At 39.3% G+C, this 22575-nt stretch overlaps 1 protein-coding gene across 1 annotated transcript in view; it reads left to right on the forward strand.

The window, feature by feature from the left end:
- The window catches only part of WDR27 (WD repeat domain 27), a 2477832-nt gene that overhangs the window by 1331378 nt on the left and 1123879 nt on the right, over positions 1 to 22575 (forward strand). The window contains exon 16 of the mRNA XM_044072816.1: positions 17631 to 17743. Within this exon, the coding sequence (XP_043928751.1) occupies positions 17631 to 17743 (113 nt within the window). The remainder of the gene's footprint in view (positions 1 to 17630; positions 17744 to 22575) is intronic.

The following is a 22575-nucleotide window of genomic DNA, read 5'->3' on the forward strand; positions in this document are numbered from 1 at the left end:
TTTAGCTTTAGACCATGGCACTGGCACCAGTTATCTGTCTCTGTGAGACCTTTTTGAAGGATGTTTGTGTCAGCTGGAGAGTTGATTATGGCGCCCAGTTTGCAGTCATCTGCGAACTTGGTGAGCCATAGTCCTCCCACGTTTGCCTGTACCTCGGAAAAGTATATACCGAACAAGAGTGGTCCCAAGACAGAACCCTGTGGGACGCCACTTGTGACTGGTTTCGAGTCTGACATGGCTCCAGCAACTCTCACTCTGTGGGTTCTGTCTTTGAGCCAGTTTGTGACCCATCTTGTGATATAGGGGTTTATATTTAAGCTGGATAGCTTATCTATGATGCCCAAGTGGGGTATTGTGTCAAATGCCTTTCAAGGTCCAGATAGGCTGTGTGGACTACCTTCCCTTCATCTATGGCTTTGGTGACTGTTTCGAAGAAGTCAACCAGGTTCAAAAGGCAGGATCTGCCCTTGACAAAGCCGAACTGGGTAGGATCTAGTGTCTGTAGGTCCCCAATGTCTTTGTTTATGAGCTCCATGATGATCCTCTCCATAGCCTTGCAGACTAAGCTAGTCAGGCTTATGGGGCAATAGTTTCCAGGGTCCGTAGAGGCTCCATCTTTGTGGAGTGGGACCATTGTTGCTATATGCCATTCTGTGGGCACATATCCTGTAGTGAGGCTGAGATTGTATAGCTGTTTTATTTGAGGGATTACTTCCTCTTGGAGTTCATGTAGGACGCAACCTGGGACGCCATCTGGTCCCATGGAAGCAGTGTTTTTTGCTTTGGAGAGGGCAGCCTTCACCTGAGCATCAGAGATGTTTGGGAGGCAGCCCTCTGCTGGGATAGATACTTGCTGTTTTGGGGGGGAGGGGGTGGAGAAGTTTGCACTGAACCTGTCTGCCAGGATATTGGCGATGTCTGTGGGTTCACTGTATTTTTTGTCGTTTAGAATCAACTCAGAACTAGTCTGGGAGTTGCATCCCAAGTTTCTAACATAACTGAAAAAGCCTTATGATTGTCTTTGGTGTCCTATGCAATTTTTCTCTCGAAGCTGGCCTTGGAGGATTTTATGAGGGATCATAATTTTTTGCTAGTACTGATCAGAGATGCCTTCCCTATTAGGGATTTTGCTCTATCATGTAGTAGCTTCCTCCTTCTGTTGTACAGTTTATTTATGGCAGGGGTCCACCAGACTGGATGCCTGCCTTTGGATGATTGGGTCTTGGTTTTGTTTGGGATAGCATGATCCATGCATTCCTGGAGATGTCCGTAGAATGCGTTTATATAGGATTCTGCAGTTTGGGCCGTAGTTTCCACTGGTCCTGGGGCCTTGAAGGATTCCACTTCAGTTTTGAGAAGTGAGAAGTTCGCTTTTGAGAAGTTTTTCACTGTGGTTTTCTGGGCTGGGGGTGGGGTCGGGATGTGGACATCCAGTGAGATTAATTTATGGTCTGATCTTACCAATGAGGGATATACTTCTGGTGTGGAGCATAGACTCCCCATGTTGGTAATGATCAGGTCTAGTATGTTGTCCCCTCTTGTTCTCTCAAACTGTGACTAGAATGTGCCAGTGTTTTCAGTGGGGAATCACCAGGGTTTCTCAGTCCCTCAGAAAATACAATGAATTGTTAAGAAGGATATTTGAAAACCTACACCCATCCCTCCTGTTCTGTCTACTTCAGATGATGTGCGCATTACTGCCTGCAATTTTCCTGCTAGTTAGCCAGCTGCCCTTAAAAAAGCAGGTATCATATATAAAGTGTTTCAGTCTTTTAAATTTTTATACCCTTTTCCCAAACCTGACTATAGTCTTTGTTGATCCCACTGTTGTTAAGCATTTAGTTAATTCCAATCCTACTCTTTCTGTAAGGATGGGAAAATTATTGATAGGTATGGCTAAAAAGTATATACTTCTGCAATTTTGATTTTCAGAATTTTGAATTGTCAGGCTCATATGTTAAAGTTTGTTCTGACAAATAGCGAATGTATACAGACTGTTTTTTCTGCAACTTCTTGTTGTGAGGAAAAATCTGCTTTAAATAACTGAGCTTCTTCTATTGCACAGGTCAGTACTCATTGTTTATAGTGTGTTAATGACTCTGTTGATACTACTTCCAGGGCTATGGCTACTGGTATTCTTTTGAGAACGTTTGCTTAGCTGCCTTCTCAGAGCCTCCAGATGATGTTAAAAATGAGATTTTAAATTCTCCCTTGGATAGAGATTTAGTGTTTGGCCCTTCTGCTACAGAGGTGATCAAAAAGTGTGATGAAAGGAGCAAGCCGATCTAGAGAATCTGTAAGAATTTTCTGCCCTTTCAGCCCTCTTTTTTTTCCAAATTTTCCAAGGGATTTTCTACCTCCTCATTCAGTTTTTTAACACCTTTATTAAATTATCACTTGTGACATAGGCACATTTGCATTTAGCTCAGAAAAGTCATCTTCCTCATCACACCAATATCTCCTCATTCATTTTTGGCAAGAAACAGAATAAACAGTCTCAGCAAAATACAGATAAACAAGACATTTAAGAAGAAATGACAAGGGGGTTCCAAACTGAAGTCTCAAACCTCCCAAAACCAAGGACAGTCCAACAAGTCTGAAAGACTGTTTAAGAGACCTTGTGAACCCTTCCCACCCTGGCCCCTTTTTTCTTCCAGAAAATTTGAATCTCCATTTTTTTCTTGGGCAACAGGTAGTTCCACACAAATGGGTTCTGAAAATCATTCGCCAGGGTTACAGATGGTAGTAGAGGAAATTCCTCCTTTCCAAGGTGTCATTCCTCATCCTCTAGATCAAATTCTTTTTTCCCCCACTGGTTCTTTATCACATGCTGCAAATCATTCATCAGGGTTACAGATGGTAGTAGAGGAAATTCCTCCTTTCCAAGGTGTCATTCCTCATCATCTAGATCAAATTCTTTTTTCCCCCACTGTTTTTTTATCACATGCTGTTCCAAGGAGTGATAGAACCAGTTCCTCCTTTCCAGGTGGAAAATAGTTTTTATTCAGGGAAGTTCGTAGTACCAAAGAGAGATAATTCTTAGAGACCAGTTCTAGATCTTTCTTTCCTAAATGTGTTTGTGATAGTGCCCAAATTCAAAATGATATCACTTCATGACCTGTTACTTCTTCTTTCTCTTTCAAGTTTCCTGGCAAAACTAGACTTAAAATATGCTTATCATCACATCCCTATTCATCCAGACCTCTGGCTTTACTTAAGGGTTTGTGTGTCTGGATTACATTATCAGTTCTCTGCCTTACATTTTGGACTATCCACTGCACCAAGACTGTTCACAGAGTGTCTAGTTCCAGTTATAGCTCATTGTATGCTACAGGATATCCAAACTTTTCCATATTTAGATGACTTGCTGATATTTGTAGAGTCTTTTTCAAAGTGTCAGGAATCTCTTTCTGGGGTGAGATATCTCTTACACAAGCTGGGATTCCAAGAGAACATTCAAAAGTCTTTCTTGACTCCTTCACACAGGAGTGTTTTCCTGGGATGCCATCTAGACACCTCAGTTCAAAGAATTTTTCTTCCACAGGAAAACTAGATTTTTATCTAGATCTATCTCTAAGGTTTTCCACTCAAACTTCAGTCACCATGGGGGAATACTACAGGATTTTGGGTTTCATGGCATCTCTGATTCTTATGATGCCCCTCTCTTTGGTCCCAGCATTGACACCCTTTATTTTTTTCAAATCCCAGTGCTGGGGTTTATCAGAAGAGAAATCGTTTGATGCAGACAACATATATCCTTAAATCCAGGTCTCACCTTCTCCCTCCCTGCTCCAAAGCAGTCATTCATCACAGACACTTTAGTCTTTCCTTGGGGAGCAGTTTCAAGAAGGATAAAAGTGTAGGGAGTGCAGCACACCATATCAAAGAGATATTTTCCCTGATCAAGGCACTCATCTCTTTGAACCATCTTTGGTCCTCAGGATCTCTTCAAGTGGTTACAGACAACATCATAGTCATGAGGTACATCAACAAGCAAGGGGGAACCAGGTCATACTCCTTTGCAGACTAGTCATGTGAGATTAGGATATAGCTTCAAAGCACAATCTCACTCTACAGGCTTCCTGCATTCTGCCAGAGCAAAATAGTGTGGTAAACAGGCTGAGCAGGACCAGAGTAGACCCTTATGAATGGAAACTAGATTGGGGATCTTCCAAGATTTGATCCATCTGTGGAGGGTTCCTCAACTATACCTCTTTGCCTCCTCTCTGAGCAATCTACTGACAAGAGTCTGTTCCAGGACTCCATGCAAGAAGGCCAGGAAGGCAGATGCCTTTTCTTTTCCTTGTACTGGAATATTCTTGTATACTTTTCCATGCTTTCCACTAATATTCAGCATACTTCTGAAGATTCAGAAGGAATCCCCCAAGATCATTGTGGTGACTCCCTTCTGGTCCAGGCAACCATAGCTCTCCTTTCTTTTGGAAATGGCCAGGGGAAATTACCACACGTTTCCTCACAAACTAATTCTGCTCACAGAAGAACAGCAGTGTTTGATATACCCCAACATCAATCAATTTCATTTGACTGCCTACATGATAGGGTCTTAATTCCTTTTATGCACATGTTTACTGAGGATGTGCAGCAGATACTAATGAAGGCAAGAAAGCCTGCTACTAGAAAATCATATATTAGCAAATGGAACTTATTTTCCAATTGGTGACAAGAACATGACCAGCAACCACACAGCTAGTTGTTCTCTGGTTTTACAACATTTGTCTGAGTTACTGTCCTGTGGCCTTTCTTATTTCTCTGGTAAGGTTTATTTATCAGCCATGTCAGCAGGTCTGCAATGGATCTTCCTAATTCAGTGCAGTCCCTTGTCAAAATGATTTTGAAGGTGTTTTTTCATAAGAGACCTCCAAGAAAACTGGTGGCCTATCCTTGGGATCTTAATTTTGTGTTAAAGAAGCTATCACTTGCTCCATTTGAACCAGCTAATCTGGCTGACTTGAGGTTCTTAACATGGAAAACAGTTTTACTGATTGCTCTAACCTCTGCAAGAAGGGTATCTGATTTGTAAGCTCTTAATGGTGAATTAGTCCTATTTCATTTTCCATGAGGACGGGGATCCTTTGAGAACTAATCATTTTATGCCTAAAGTGGTACCTGAATTTGCTTTAATCCAAACTATATATTTCTTCATTTTGTTTCTTGAACCTAAAAATGAGGGAGAAGGGATACTCCATACTTTGGATATCCACAGACATCTCGGGTACTATCTTGACAGAACTAAATCTTTCAGATAACTTTAGAGCAGTTGTTCATTTCTTTTGAAGGTAAGATAAAGGGACAACTTCTGTCAAAACAGACTATTTCCAAGTGGTTGTCTAAGGCAACTTTGGTTATACTCATCATAACAAAACTATTCCAGGCAGGGTCAAGGCCTACTCTACCAGGCCTTGGCCTCATCCATGGGTTTTTGGAAAGGGTTGAATTCTAGAAGTATTCTGGAAGCTGCTACTTGGTCCTCTGTACATATTTTTACAAAGCACTCTTAAGCTTGATTCCTTCTTCAGGTCCAGATCAAGCTTTGCTAGGACTATTCTCTAGGTGTTCCTGGATTCTTCTCCTCCCACCTCCCAAATGTAGTTAACTAAGGTAAACTACCAATATAGCTAAAGCTACTGCAGCAGTGATCAATACAATGAACATAGTACAGTTATGTAAGTTGAACTTATGACAGTAGATCACTTTAAAACGTATAAACCAAATAACTGATAAAAATAAAAATAATAAACTCAGTGTTAAACCAAACTGTGCTTTAATGCAAAAATTCAGTAAAAATCCAGTAAGCACTTTCGTCTTTTCATACATAAGACGACTTCATACTGAATTAAAACCTCTCACTTCATTCATTAAATACTAAAAGATATCATATATATTGCTATCCCATGCTACAAAAGAATGTATGAACATAAAAGAGCTGTGGAAACTGGCAATGAAGCTAATGCTTTAGGCAAACATTATAAAATGGGGGGTTGTAAAATCAATCTTAAATTTTTGGTTTTGGGAAATATTGGTGACTATGAGATTAAGTTGAATGCTGAGGAGGAGTTGGGATGGTTGGAATATACATGGCAGGTTAAGTTGAACACCTGCTATCCCCCTGGGCTAAACAACAGAGAAGATTTTGTAGCCTATTGGAAAAAGAAAGGGTTAAGACATTAATTTGGAATGTTATGTGATGATATCTTTTAGTATTTAATGAATGAAGTGAGAGGTTTTAATTCAGTATGAAGAAGCCTTATGTATGAAAAGACGAAAGTGCTTACTGGATTTTTACTGAATTTTTCATTAAAGCACAGTTTGGTTTATCACTGAGTTTATTATTTTTATGACAGTAGATGTTTGAATGATCACTGCTGCAATTGCTGCTCCATCCCATCACCCCCTTGCTTTTTGATGTGTTTTATAGCACAATGTTGACATTTATTTTTGTTGTTTGTAGCATTGCCTTTCAGGGCTCATCTTCCCTCTGTCTGCTGGCAGGAAAGCTCTGAAGGGCTTTGCACCCAAACTTGTCTTTTGGCCAACTCAGCTCAAGCTGCCTGACAGTTTGTGTGTGTGGAAGGTGCCCTGAAGTTTTAGAAGCTGGATAGCTGTTACATCAATGGTAGGATAGAAACCATATAGCTATGGCTATTGCAGTAATGATCATTTGAACATCTGTTGTTATGGTAAGCTTAACTTACTCAACTGTACTTTGTCTTTGATGAACAGTAAAGATTCTGGATAGATGCTCAAGCCACAGATGGCTTTTTCTAGGGTAAAAGACATCCTACTGCCTTTGAGTATATAATGAAACATGGTGTCCCTTTTATCTTGAAATGCAAAATTAGCATAAGTGAAATATCTAATTTGATAATTGTCTCCTTTAGGAACATGAAATGCAAAACTACACAAACTGGTACAATGCAATAATTTTGCTGGGGAAGTTGCTTCCTACACCCTCAGTGTTAATACTGTGCCCCATACCACCAGTTTCTATAATACTACGTTTGAGCTCACATAAACTCAGAGAAAAGATATATTTTTTTAATAAAACAACATAGTCTTTCTTCTCTGCCAGCTTCTCTGGCATGTAAAGATATAGCCCTGAGCACAACCCAGATAATTAGAAACTCAGGCACCTGTTTTAGCGGTCAGTGGGAGGAGAGGAATGACAAGACTCTGCCTGCTTGCCTGTCCTCAATGAGGAGAGATGGAGTGACAAGCTAAATTGGCCAGGTGCTGCATATTGTTTGGTGGAGACTATGAGATTAGAACATGGCATTTCATAAGGGATAGAGCCTCCACCTGCACCCACACCAGCTGCCTAGTCAGCCCAATATGATGGCTTCCCGCAAGCCACTCAGGTACCAGGCATTGGGATGTGTAAAGCTGCTAAAAACAATAAGACACTGCCTAGAGAAGAGCAGCAGGTCAAAACTCTGGACTGTGGGAGGTGCTGAATTCAACACTGACTCGGTATCTGTATCTCAGACCAGTACCTAGCACAGATCAGCCTCACTACAGTTCACACAATCTGGAAGTTGAGTGCAGGATGGAATTACAAAAAAAGAAAACTCCTGAGCCTTGCGATCTCATATCTAAGTACAGCAACTGTTACAAAACAATCTCTGTTGTACTGAGACACTGTCACAAATCAAAGTGATACTACAACTGCAAAATGTTAAGACCTCATAAAACAGCACAAGATAAACAGTAGAGTTCCCCTGCATTCAGTGATTCTGGGATAGCTTTCCAGTTTTCTGTGCCTGGAATGGTTCATTTTTTTAGGAGTTCCTCTGTCTACCTCCTTTTTCTTATGTAGAAAACTGCTTTTGTTGAAAATAAATCACTTGCTGGGATTTCAGTGTATGTATAGATATATATTGTATATGGTAATCTAATTCTTTATGCAGTATATTTATTTCACTTTTTATATAAAGGAGTATTGCAGTCAAAATGGTCTGGATGATGCTTTAACTCCCTTATACTGAAATCATTAGAGAAGAGGCATTCATACAATAAAGATAAATGTGGGATGGAAAGAAGATTGTATGACTGCATCAAGAGCATCTCCTTCATTAATCTGCTATTGTGTTCAGTACCTTGCACATCTATACTATATGACTTCATGGAGGACATTTACTGCATTCACTGCACTTGGGATTGATTTTTCACCTGTTCTTATGATTAACAGAGAGGCATTTTAGAAGAACAGGGTCTCTTTAGCCTGTTACAAAAATGGTATTTTGAGTTACCTATGTGACTTGTATTGTTGATAACAGCAAGTATAAAAGCTTACCGTGATTTTTAAGTTTAAGTACCAAAGTACAAAAGTACTATTACTGTGACTCAGCACTGTGGTGTTACAGCGATTGCTTTCTTTGATTTTGTTCGTGTTTTTTAAGCATAGCTCTGGGCTTTTGTGAAGCTTACAGTGATTCTTCTCTTTTAGAACAGAGGGAGGTTAATAATAAATACGTATGGCTGCTTTATTGACTAACTTCAAAAAAAAAAAAGGCAGAACACTAGAAAAATACTACATAAAGTAGTTCTTTCTCTGACCTCATCTGGTGATATATTCGTCTAATAATTATTCTGAGGATATCTAATCAGCCCGTTTCATGTTATAAAGTAGTACAGTCACATGTTTTAAAGCTGAAGGAGCTGTTAAAAAGCTGTGATGTAATAATTATGGATGAATCCCACAATCTCTTCATTGGAGAAATGGTTTGTTGGCTTATAATTTATAAACTAACAATATTTGTATTAAACAGACTGCATATGGTGGTTGCACTGCATTTGTCTTTGATGATAATATATCCAGTGTGATACAGCTTTCAGAAACATACTCAGCAAAGGGAGGGATCTTAAGCATTCACAGTGATCCATACTTTACTTTTGTGGTTGCCTTTGCAAGGCTGGTCACTTAAAGAGTTTTCTAGTGTCCATAAAATGATTCTGTATAAGGTCTGTGAATGAAATACCTCAAAGAAGAATCAACAAAAGTCAAGAACTAAAGCAAGGTTAATATTACAAGAAATGTATCTTCCATTTTATATATAGCTAGTGTAAAGAACAACTTCCCCTGAATACCTAATCCAGATTTGTAATCTGACTACTGTATAATTTCTCATGCAATGGACTTTTACATTAAGTAAAATATCCCAGGTAAGTATGCAGTTAATCAAGAACAAAAAGATTGCTGGAACTCTTTTATAGGTTAGCAAACCTTCCTCATGGTTGTGCAACTATGCAGCATGTTATATTTAAGCAATAACCCATGCCTGAGTGTGGGTAATGCTGGATTTACTCACGGTTGGTGTGGTTTGGTCACAAGGGCGAAGCCCGAGTGGCCAAACAAAGACAACCGTGGATAAATCCAGCATTACCCACACCCAGAAGTGGGTTATTGCTATTATACAATGACATTATTTAAGAAAAAAAACTTACTTTTCTTAAATAATGGCATTGTGTAATGCCTCCTTGCTGCCCTTCTGCAGCTGTCTAGTATTCTGCGGCAGTTCTGATGTACTGCACATTCGTATGATTTTGCAGTACATCAGAGCTGTGTGTGGAAGCAACAGAGAAAGGAAGATCTCCGTTGCTTTTAAAAACATGTCTCGCTATGTTAAAAGAGTTTAACATAGCAAGATAGCATTAAAAAAAGCACCAGAGATTTTCCTTTCTCAGCTGCTTTTTTAAAGCTATCTCGCTATGTTTAATGAATTTAACATAGCGAGATCTCCGTTGCTTTCCAACACACACAAAAAAAGACATACTATTGGAAAAAGTCCAGGCGACCGGACCTTTTTCCATTAGTATAAGTCTGATTTACAAAGGGCACGCTGACCAATCAATGTGCACGTTTTGGAATGTTAATGGGGGGGTCGTTGTATAATTTGTCTTAATTATGGAAAAACTGACTGGTTCAAGAATGGGAAAGGAGTGCTGCAAGGCTGTATATTGTCACCCTACTTATTTAATTTTTGGGCTGAATATGTCATGCAAAATGCAAAGCAAGTGGTGTAATAAAAATTGCAGAGAGAAGTATTATCAACTTCAAATATCCTGATGATACCACTCTTATGACTGGAATTGAGAAAGAGTCGAAGAACCTGTTGATGAAGGTGAAAGCTGGCTTGATGATCACCCCCCCCACTATAAATAAATAAATAAAGTAAGTTATGTCAGCTATTAATTTCAGTGCTTTACAGAGAGATGTGGAAGAAGTAGAAACGGTCATAGATTTTATTTTCCAGGGCTGGTGATTACAGCTATGAAATTAAAAGACAGTTGCTTCTTGTAAAGAAAGCTATGTCAAATATGGATAACATTTTAAAGAGAAAAGATACCACATTGTCAACAAAGGTCCATATAGGCAGAACAATGTTTTCTCTAGTAGTTACGAATGGCTGCAACAGATACTGTACGTAAAAATGTATGCCAGAAAATCAATGCTTTTGAACTGTAGTGTTGGGAAAAACTTTTGAAAATTCCATGGACCTTAAAAAGATCAAGTTAGACAATACTTAAGGAAATAAATCAAGAGTATTCACTGTAAAGTCTGATAGTAAAGCTGAAACTGAAATACTTTGACCCCTGAATGTAAAGGCATGATTCACTAGAGAAGACACCAATGCTGGTAACGATCTAAGGCAAAAGAATTAGTGGATAACAGAGGCTGAGATGGGTAGACAGCATGACTGAATTAATGTATATAAATTTGCAAGAACATAAAGAGGTAGTTGTTTACAGACAGGCCTGGTGCTCTGTAATCCCATGAAGAGTCAAACTCAGCTCAACTAAACAACAACAACATGAATCCATGCCATCACCCCACACTGAATCAAACACTGCACCCCCATTTCTTTCACACAGTCTGTGAAAGAACACTGTAAGCACCAAGGACGTCCTAGATGGACCATAAGAAAGGGTAATGTTCTCTTTATCTAGGGTCAAGATCCATTGTACTCTTTTCCTGTTTTCAGGCAGTGACCAAGCAGAGTAGATTGCGTCAGATCTATCAAATAAATATACAGTAATTTCATATAGACCATGGAGACATACAAGCCTTAATACAGTTTGTTCAGCCTGACTTTAAGAAATGTGGTTTTGTAGGACCATTCTGAATTCCTTATTGTACAAGTTGAATGTGCCATCTCAAAATCCTTGACCTCAGGTTCCAGTGCCATAATGTAATGCTCCTTATCTTGTCTATAATTGGCTTGCCTTGCTGTCAGTACCCCATGAATTGTGATGTTCAGTACTATCCAGATAAATGAAGCAGACTGTAGTCCTACTGGATGGTGTAACACAGACTGTCAGATATGCTGCTGCAACAAATCTTTTACTTTCAGTTGCCTGTGGAGTTGGGGTTATAGTTCCAATATCCACATGAGGGATCAACCCCCACAAATTTGAGGCTTACTGACACTGAATTGTATTCTGGTAAGTAAGAACACATTGCTTTTCATCAACAGCTTACAAAAATTGTGTGGGGGCATACAAAAGTCTGTTTCACTCCACAGATGAGTTGTAACTGTAAGAAATGTTATATTTGGTTTGATGGGAGATGGGGTTGCTGTGCATCCTGCAATCACTCAAATCCACAATGCCATCTAAGGTTTCGTGAGCTGCTGTAAGAGACTCCTTTTGGCAATTAACACTATCTGTGTTAGAGTTGAGAACCAAATTGTGTTTTCACATCAGTTATTTTTTGTTGAGGGAGGAGCTTAGGAAATCAATCTTCTAAAAAGCTGGGCAAGTCATAATTTGGGGTACATTAGTTTATCAGTGTCAGCTTATTGTCTGTAAGTGGGGGAGAGTTGAAAAATGCTACTACACATCAGTCTTCAGATTCTGTTTGGACTTCCCATGTCTGCCTTTCCATACCAAGTTTGTCCTCAGTATTATCAAAACATTTAGTAGCCCGTGATGGAGCAAATAAGTGCCATATACTTACTACCAGCCACATCTTGAGGTGTGTCCCTTCTCTGCATTTTATTTCCATGTTTTGTAGGGTATTCATATCTCCTCCTGATTTTCCTAAGAAAGAAACTGCCTTAGCTGTGTTTTACTGGAGTAGCCAACTCTAGAGCCCTCAGCGATAAACCATCAAAGTACTGGCCAAGCTTTTAGATACCTGTACATCAGGAACCTTACCTAAGCACATCTACAAGCTATTGTACAGTGGTGTTTATTACTTGCCTTTATTCATGATGAGAGCTAAAATCATCATTAACAAATAAGCTTGCCCAGGTTAAGGAAAGTTACTGCTGTCACTATAACTCTAGGTTAGTGTAATCAACACATATTATTGTGTTACTTGTAAATCAGCAGTGTATAGCTGATAAGTGATTTTTAACAGGCCACCTAAGAAGAAGAGCTGGAGAAAGACCAGAAAGGTAGAATATGTCTGTTGGTACTGCAGAAGTAAAATTTATAAAACTGCTAAGAAATGGTGCAGATAGTATGTATCCAATGTTGTCTATTTTGATCTGATTCAACTGTGGGTTGTCAAATATGACCAGATCTGACCTCTGTACCAAATATGAAACTCTTCAGTTCCATGGCTCTGACTCCTTCCCTACCCATAATTCCCTGGTCTCCACCTTACTATCACAGATTAAGTTTGCCCCCTGATAAAATAGCATACCAAAGTACAGGCAAAAAACCTTACCCTAGAGAAATAAGTGATACTCTGGTTCATTTCTGAATGAAATGAAAAGGATCATGACAGAGTTATAAAACACTGGTAGTGGTGACTGTTTACTGACAGGTAATGCCAAAGTTGACCAGTCCCTGGCGTCACCTTTGTAACAATGTGATAGGGTGCAGGCGAGAGGGGTGTTGAACAAGACAAAAATAAGACAAATGGATTTATGGTTATGGCAAGTACATAACTTTCATATCCAGTGTTGTCTATTTTCATTCAGTTCAACTGTGGGACAGATTCCCAAGCATATAGTCCCAGGAGGTATCATGGAAGAGCATTCCTAAGAATGGTGGAGCAAAAGGATGAATGAGATCTAGATTGTTCAGCCAGTTTATAATGTGATACAAATGTGTGAACTGTTGACCAAGTAGCAGATGTACACATATCATCAATGGGAAGTCTACTGGCAAAGGCTGCTGAAGTGGCCACTGCCCTTGTGGAATGATCATTATGCTTAGATTGTAAAGACAAACCCTTTTTATTGTATACAAACGTAAAACAATCAGACAACCATCTAGACATAATTACCTTAGTCACCAACAACATAAACTTTGCTGTTGAATACAGGCATTTTATTATTTCTTCTTTAACTGAAATAAATTAATTTCCATTCTACTCACAATTCTAGCTCAAAGCATGAACAACCCCTATAGTATACTATACCCTCAAGTCTCTTAGTTTTTTACATTCTCATACCTCTTTAACTGCAGACATTGAAAACAGGAACAAAGGCCCTTGAAAAGTAGGAACATACAGTCAAAAATCCGGGCATCTAATTAGCATAAAATTTAAATACCAAATAGCACCATAAATCTTCCCACTAAAATACAGATGGTTTCAAAAATGATGGAAAAATATAAGCACATTATCAGAGAGACAGTAAAAAATCTGTAGACTTTAATGAATTGTATTACAGAATTCTACCACAAAAGGGCATTTATTTTTGCTTCAGAAAAAGGAAGATTTAAGATGTGTCCTCTTTCTATAAATCATTGTTGCCACTAGTATGTTGATCATGTAGTGTGGTTTTCTGTATACCACACAGCTTCAAAAATCACATGTGATGAGGGGGATTCAGGTAATTGTGTGAAGGGGTGAATCAAGCCTGAAAATAGGGACATACCTACAAATATAGGTTTGTCCTGTGCAGAGGATGAAACTAGCGATGTTCCTCCAAAATAGGGACATTTGAAAGGTCTGATACAATTTCTGCTACAGAGCTATTACTTTCAAAGAAACCAATGAACCTTCCAGAAGGTAAATACTGCAGGAGCCAAATTTACTGCACTTCACTCTTTCCTTTGGCAGCTGAAATGATTGCTAAACCTCTCTCATATTTTCAGTGTGTCTCTGGCATCTGATTTAATCCTATCTGCACTTAGACATTCATTTATAATACCTCTTTTAAATTGTTCATTTCCCACCCTTCTAAATGATTACAGACCTATATACAATCTATGGCCTATTACCAAGATATTTGAAAAACTGCTATATAAACAGCTTTTAAAACACATTAACAGCTATGGCCTGCTTTGCAATCTGTAGCAAGGCTTTCAAAATTCCTTCTGCTCGGCAACAGCTCTTCTTACTGCAAAAGACTTTATTTACTGCAAAATTAATGATAGCCACATAACTGCAGAAGTCTTCATTGATATATTCTGGGCATTTGAAATGGTTGATCATACCTTACTACTTAATAAACTTTCAAAATCTAACTTTGCTAGCAGCATTATTGTATGTTCTAGCATTATTTAAAGGAAATAATATTTCAGGTGTACGCTGATGTCAGTTTCTTCCAAAAAAAGAATGATCGACATAGGCATCCCACAAGATGCAGTATTGTGACCCCTTCTCTTCTCAGACATTCTCAGCAGAGATTTGATGCACCGACCTTCTACACCTTAAACTAACAGTATATGAGAATGGCATTCTCATTTTTTTGACTCAAACAAAACCTTCAGTTGTCTGCAGTCCAACCTGCAGAAAAGCTTCTCAGATCTATGAAAATGGTCTGCTACAAGTAAGAAGTTAATAAACCCCAAGAAAACACATGTTATGGTATTTTCTACTACATGTAAACTACTCACTCAGCAGCCAATTCTGTTAAAAGACAATAATAACCGTACTATTCCCAATGTCAAAGAGAAGAAATACTTATAGGTTCATAGGTACTTACTATGCTGTTGATCTGTGAGGATTTAGGAAGCCTAGACTTAAATTTCTACATTAGTTTTTAGCCCTTATATTTGTCCATAGGTTTCAGAACAAGGATATGCTGGGTCATTTACTTGCTGACCCTGTCCATTAGGCAGGAAGTTGTTGAGTGGGTGTTGATACAGGAAGGGGCGGGAGTGGTTACTGTAAAGGAAATTGCTATGGGAGTTAGTGGGAATGGGGGTAGGGTAGGGGAGCGAAGTGACACCCATGAAGAAAAAGCCACAAAAAACAATCAGAGAAGCAGGTCAGTTTGTCAGGATTTTGAGCAGGAGAGGCGGGGAGGGACAGTAAAAACTTTTGAGGCAGATTGACTGAGTTATGCCTATAGGGATCGGAAGCAAGGGTAGAGAGATATAGGAACTGGAGATAGCCAGGAAAAGACTGGTAAGAGAGGTAGGCAGCAGACAGTACAGGGAGAGGTTCCAGCAACAAGATTGCTTACCAGAGAGCCAAAAAATAGTTAGAGGAGAGTAGGAAGAGTGGGAGGGCAGGAATACAATAGGGAAAGCAACAGAGAAAAGTCTGCAGATGTACAGGAGAGTAACCAACCACAGGAGCAACTATAACGTACAGGTAACAGCTAAAGTATTTTACAGATTAAGCAAGGCATACTTTGATAGTCAAAATTTGAAGAGAAAACTCCCACAGAGGGACTTGACAGCAGGTATTCCCAAGCAAGGTGGGTCTGTGGGTTTGGAAACTGGAGAAATAAGTTGCCTGAAAAAAAGAAGACAAAAGTGAGATGAAGGGTATAGAGGGGGGAGTGATTCTTGTAAAGGAGAAAGGTCTAGGCAGTAATAGGCATTGAATGTTTAGTGGATTTAATGTGTGTGAGAGATGAAATTGTATGAGAGTAAGAGACAGTGAATTGTAAGAGGGGACCTCTGGGTGGTTTGTATGAGGAGGAGGGAGTGCAGGTTTGAGTCAGAAGGTGAGAAAGGTGCGTGGAGTATGAGCAGAGTAATATGTAGAGATAATGTTCTGGGAGTATAAGAAGGGAAAAACACAAATGCAATACAACAGTGCAAAACAAGTCACAATACTTGTGCAGGAGATCAGTGCAAGTAATTTAGTACAATTGCATCAGTTAGCCTAAGCTAAAAACTAACAGCAGACTTAGTCAGCAAAATAATTTAAGCAAACATTTCAGTGGACCACAATAAATGAAACAGAGTTGGTCACTTAGTACAAAAAGCTGCAGTTAATATATGTTAAAACAGCAAGTTAAGTCAGCAAATAATACGCCAAACTTCAGCAGACCACAGTAATTTTACAGAGTTGGCCCAGGTTGGAACCAGGCCACTTTATACAATTAAATGATATGCATAGATTCAGTTACTTTTAGGACAAAAATCTGGTCTTACAAACCTAACTTCAGTGACTAAGAGTCGGTAGGCAGAAAAGGGAATAATGCAGAAACAGTTTCCTGGCCTCCTGGTGCAAAAATGAGAGTAAGGAAAGACAACAACAATGCTAGAGATAGGAAAAAAAGAAAGAAAAACAAGGCTAAAGTATTACTTCTGATGGTCACTTGCTGGGGCAGGATATTAACACTAAATCAGGAACAATTACTTACTGTAGATAGGGGATACACGATTAAAAAGAAACAGACAACACCAGGAACAGTAAAATACTGTAGGCAGGGGAAAAGTGACTAAGTGGAACACAAAACCAACACGTGGAAACAAGGCAACACTATGGCATTTTCAGCAGCCTAACACAAACACAGACAGCTTCAGGCCAAGTTCATACAGTGGTAGAATGTAGTCGCCATGCGGCTCTAGTGATGCAAATACAATTTAACAGTCACACAAAGTCAAAAAACAGCCACATAAGTTTTATGGTAGGGCATTCCACCTTGAGTGGTGATCACTCTATCATCATATGATAGTTATCAGAAAATGTTGCTGTATGTATCCTTTTGGCTAGTGTAATGTTTTCCTGGTGATAACTGATGGAAATTGATGACTGTATAGTAATGGATGTGACTACGGAGGGCTGTCTGGTCTTATATTTTATAGACCTCAATTTGCAGACCTTTTGGAATCTAGTATATCATGAAATACTATGCAGTATAATTTAAATATATATATATATATATATATATATATATATATATATATATATATATATATATATATATATGTACACACACACACATATATATATATATATATATATATATATATATCTATATATATATATATATATATATATAGTGTATAGGGTGGGAGGTTGGCGCAGTGGTTAAGGTGGTTACCTTAGAAATACAAGGTGCAGGGTTTGATTCCGACATGGGGTAATTGGTTAGGCTTAAAATGGCCGATAAGGGCAGTTAGCCTAGTACTAACCTATGAACCTATATATATATATATATATATATATATATATATATATATATATATATATATATATATATATATATATATATATATATATATATATATCAGTAAAACCACTCACACAGACTTTCGGTTTATGGTGCACACACACAAATATTAATTTTTATTGTACTTAGCAACTGTGAAGAAAACAGAGATCTTTCCATTTTCAAAACTTGCTCTTTATTAGTATTTTTATATTGTAAATGAAATATATAACTTTTTTGAATTTCTTTCACCAGAAGAAGAATTTTTTTATGTTGTAAATTAACTGACACATTACTTTCTTGTACCACTACTACCAGAGGAATTGTGCACATGTACAGTTATCCTGAACAAAATTCAGCTCCAGTCCAAGCCAAGGTGCAGATATCTGCTGCTGACAGACCAGGACCAGTAAACTGTTTGAAGTACTCAGGTATGTTAGATTAATAATAATAATTCTTTGTTTTAACATTCTGATGTATGTCTAAAGGGTGAGCAGATTAAACCAGCATTATTTGGATCCATTTACCAAATGTCAGGGACCCTAACGTGCTTGTTTTATATTATTTGGCATGTAAAACATTTCCTTAGTGTTATACTGAACAGGAATACACAACTGTCTTCTGCTTACAGGGTTAGTATATGCTCCCCATGCTGCTTTGTTTTTGTTCTTCATACATGCTTCTGTTAGTCAAATTCCATACTAAACTTTAATTTTATTGCAAATGAGATAAGCTTAGCAAATTAGACTTGTACACACTTTTTTAAATTTACATTTTGTCTTGAACCAAAGCAATAGATTCAAGGATTGACACAGATTCAGAAACTTTGTGTCCACAGTCATGGCCAAACCAACTCTGTTACAATGCATGCACAATGAGCCCTGAGGCTTATTAACAATGCATGTGGTCAGGCCAGCATACATGATGATAGGTTTCTTAGCACAGCCACAGTAGGGGCCCACATGAAGATTGTGTTAGACCAACTTGTACAAGCAGCTGTTGTGAACATTGTCTGTGCATAACTGTCAGGGTTAGTCATCATGAAACAGTGTGCATGGATGGTAATACTAAACATATTGGAAAATATTAAGATACAACCAAAAACCCTAATACTGGGTGATTTCAACTACTCTGCAATTAACTGGAAAAACTACTCGGATACCAACACCTTCGCCCAATGTTTCTTGGAATTCATTAATTCTAACGCCTAGGACCAACTAATTCATAGTCCCATCAGGGGCTCAAATATCCTAGACATGGTCATTACCAACATGGGAAATAGATGCTCCATACCAGTGGTCACCCCCTCATTTGTCATGTCTGACCATAAACTAATCACCCTTGACATCCACATCCCATCCCCACCCCCCCAGTAAGGAATCCACCGTTAAAAACTTTGCCAAAGCCAACTTCATGCTCCTCAAGTCAGAAGTGACAAACTTCATGACATCCATGCAGAAGGGAACTGAATGTTCAACAGCTGAATCCTACACTAAGGCACTGTACAAGCACATACACTCGTGCATGAGTCATACCATCCCTAACAGAGCCAAGATGCTCGCCTCCAAAAAAAGGAAGCCAATCTGGTTGTCCCCAGCCATAAAAAAAATATACAACAGAAGGAAGAAACTGTTGCAGAAAAGAAGAAAATTCCAAGATGTAAAAAACTCCATTATCAGCCTTAGCAAAAAGCTGAGATACGTCATAAAATCTCCAAAGCTAGTTACGAAAATGGAATTGCCAAAGATTCCAAAGATAAACACAAGGCATTCTATGCATATGTCAAAAATCTAAGGGGCAATGCTCAGATCTGCTCTGAGCTACAACAGAATGGCATTAAATATACTAATCCCAAAGATATCGCCACTATCCTGGCAGATTGATTCAGTGCCAGTTTCATCCCCCCGCACTCACCTAAAGGGCCAATCCCAATACAGGAAGATTGCCAAATTCCAGTCATCACAGCCACACAGGTAAAAAAACACACTCTCCAAAGCTAAAAATATAGCATCCATGGGACCAGATGATATCCCAGGCTGTGTACTACATGAACTACAAAATGAACTGATACCTCACCTAAGCATCATGCTCAACCACAGCCTCACCTCAGGCTTCGTGCCCACTGAATGGCTCACAGCTACAGTCATCCCACTACACAAGGGAGGATCCACCCTGGATCATGGGAACTACCGCCCCATCAGTCTGACGAGCCTGGTCTGCAAGGCCATGGAACACATTATCATGGAACTTATAAACAAGGACATTGGCAACTTTCAAACGTTGGACCCCACCCAATTCGGGTTCGTGAAGGGACAATCCTGTCTCTTCAACCTGACTGATTTCTTTGACTCAGTCTCTAGAGCTGTGGACGAGGGTAAAGCGGTCCACACAGCCTATCTGGACTTTGCCGAGGCCTTTGACACCATCCCTTACTCTGGAATCATAGATAAATTTACCAAGCTGGGCATTAATCCCTACATCACTCGATGGGTTGCCAGTTGGCTTACTGACAGAACACACACTGTAAAAATATGTGATTCCAGATCCAGCTCCAGACAAGTGACAAGTAGAGTACCTCAAGGTTCAGTCCTGGGACCGCTCTTGTTTGGCATCTACTTCTCTGAAGTACAGGCCGACACTAAAGGACTCTGGCTAACAAAGTTCGCAGATGACTGCAAACTGGGAGCCATTATTGATTCCCCAAATGATGTAGATATCCTACAAAAGGGTCTTACAGAAACAAATGCTTGGTGCCAGAGTCATTGACTCAAGCTCAATGCCAAGAAATTTATAGTTATCCCCTCTGGAAAAAAACACATACCCATGAGCTACCACATAGGTGGCGATACTCTAAACACTGAAAGTGTGATGAGAGACTTAGGAACACAGGCGGACAGCGGTCTCACCTTCGATAACCACATTGCCACAACAGTGAGGAAACCCTTTTATGTGGCACACCTCATCACAAAGGGCTTTTCATCCATAAAAGAAGGAAGTAATTGTCCCACTGTACTCATCCCTCATTAGACCCATTATAGAGTACAATGCTCCATTTGGTATGTACCTCACAAGACATCTGCAACAGTTGGAAAGGCCCCAGAAATATCTCACTAAAAGAATCACAGGCCTAAAGCAGATGCCCTATGCTGACCATCTGAAAAAACTCCAGCTATACTCTGTCGCATATCGTCTACTCAGAGGTGACCTCTGCTTAACTTACAAGGCCATGGCTAACCCTGAGCTGTTGGACATGCTCCACCTAAAGAAATCCCAATCCCTCAGAGCCACATACCCCAGGGAACTAAACCTCATCATCACAATGAACAAGACATGCTGGAGGGATAGGTTCCTGACCCAGAGACTCCTCATACTCTGGAATAGACTGCCCATACATGTCAAGCAGAGTGCCTATTTGGCTATCTTCAGGAGGAACCTTGACAATTGTATGGGAGATAGGAAATTCACCCTGGGAATCACATCAGTCACCCTAATAGACAGGGGTCCAGGGAAGTAAACATTGTGGGTATAAACAACCAGGGAATTGTTATGGCTAGGCTTGTATAGGCCCTAGGGCCGATAGCCTAGTACCAACCTATGCACCTATGAACCTATGAAGAGCTGATCTGTTGTAATTAAAGGCAATAGGTATGCAGAACAATCTCTTATAGAAAGATATAAAATAAGGATTCCAAGGGTAGAGGGTAGATGTGGTAGCAAGGCAACTAAACAGTCAGAAACTGACAGAAAGATTGCAAAGGGATCTGATGACTAAATTAGGGATGTAGAACACAGTGGAGATTGGGTGCGAGATATGCTGACAAATAACAATCTGAAGTACTTGAACTTAGAAAATTAACTCAGACAGGATAGGTGGGATGCAGAAAAGTAACAGGATGTACCAACCTATACCACTCCTGATATCATCAGAGTTTTATCAGTGTACCTGTACTATAATGTACACTTCATAAAAAATTATGCTACCTTGATGCGATTTGAACCATAATTTCTGCTCAGTCAGTCTTTACCTAGCACTACCTTTACAAGGTGAGCCATAAAAGTAGTCAGGTGGAAGGTGTTACATTTAAAGACTTGAAACAGAAAAAAGACATGCCTCAAGGGATTTGAACCCATTATCCTGTACAATGATATTCTAACAAGCACTGCGTTTACAAGGTGAGGCATAGAAGTAGTAACATGGCATTTTTCAGGACACACACGTAGCAGGCGAAATTTGCACAATTAAAGAATAGAAGCAGAAAAAAAATAAGTCTCAAGGGATATGAGTCTATCAATCTGTGTATTCTTATTTTACCAAACAGTGAATTTACAAGGTGAGCCATATCAGTAGTTACGTAGAAGATGTCAGGGAAGCACATAGCAGGTGAATGTTACACAATTGCAGACTAGAAGCTAAAATGTGAAAATCAAACATTTAACTCTGAGGGAAACAAAGCCCTCTGCTCTATGCACTGAAACTCACTTCATGAACAAATAGAGCCATGAAAACAGAATGAAGAAATAAGCTTCACCCTGTTTTTATGTGCAAATAGCTGCACAATGGTGCTCAGCTCATTTTCTTGATTGATTGGTGCCAAGGCCAACTTACATAGGATATGGCATCAGTTAGACTTCATTGTTGCTATACAGTGAGCAGTGCCATTTCTCATCAGTTGTACATGGGCAATTGGGCATCAATGGTGCTCTTTGTGACCCAATGCACACAGCGTGACCACAAAACAGTAAGTGATTCAGAAGCCCTTTTTGGGCATGTTTGTGGTATGTCTATTTTTGACCAGATTAAAGGTTGGAAATGGAAGTATAGGAAAAAGATGAAGAGGGCAAGGTAGAACAGAAAGTAATCAAACAAGGAATGAGTAGGGCAGAGGTAAAATGGGAGACAAATACATTTTTGTGGGACAGATGTCCATTGTTTATGAAAAAAAGAGAAGTTTGGTGAAGGAAGTAAGTGAAGTAAGAGGTCAGTTAGAGGGTTAGGTTAGATATCAACGAGAGATGTGACAGGTGGGGTGTGGAGTAACACAATAAGAGAGGGGAACATAATTGTGAAGGTGACATTAGACAAACAGAGGGAAGACAATGGCAAGGGATGGATTGTAAAACCAACAGGAATAAGCATGGACATGGGTACAGAAGGCAGGAAAACACCGGGTTTGGGTGATAGAATTGGGTGTTTGCCAGTAGAGACTCAGTGGGAGATTACTTATTACTCTGAATACTGAAACCACTGGGCTCTAGCTGAGAA

The sequence above is a fragment of the Protopterus annectens genome, chromosome 1.part0 (genome assembly GCF_019279795.1).
Source record: "Protopterus annectens isolate FY-2018-M chromosome 1.part0, PAN1.0, whole genome shotgun sequence".
NCBI classification, from domain to species: Eukaryota; Metazoa; Chordata; order Ceratodontiformes; family Protopteridae; genus Protopterus; species Protopterus annectens.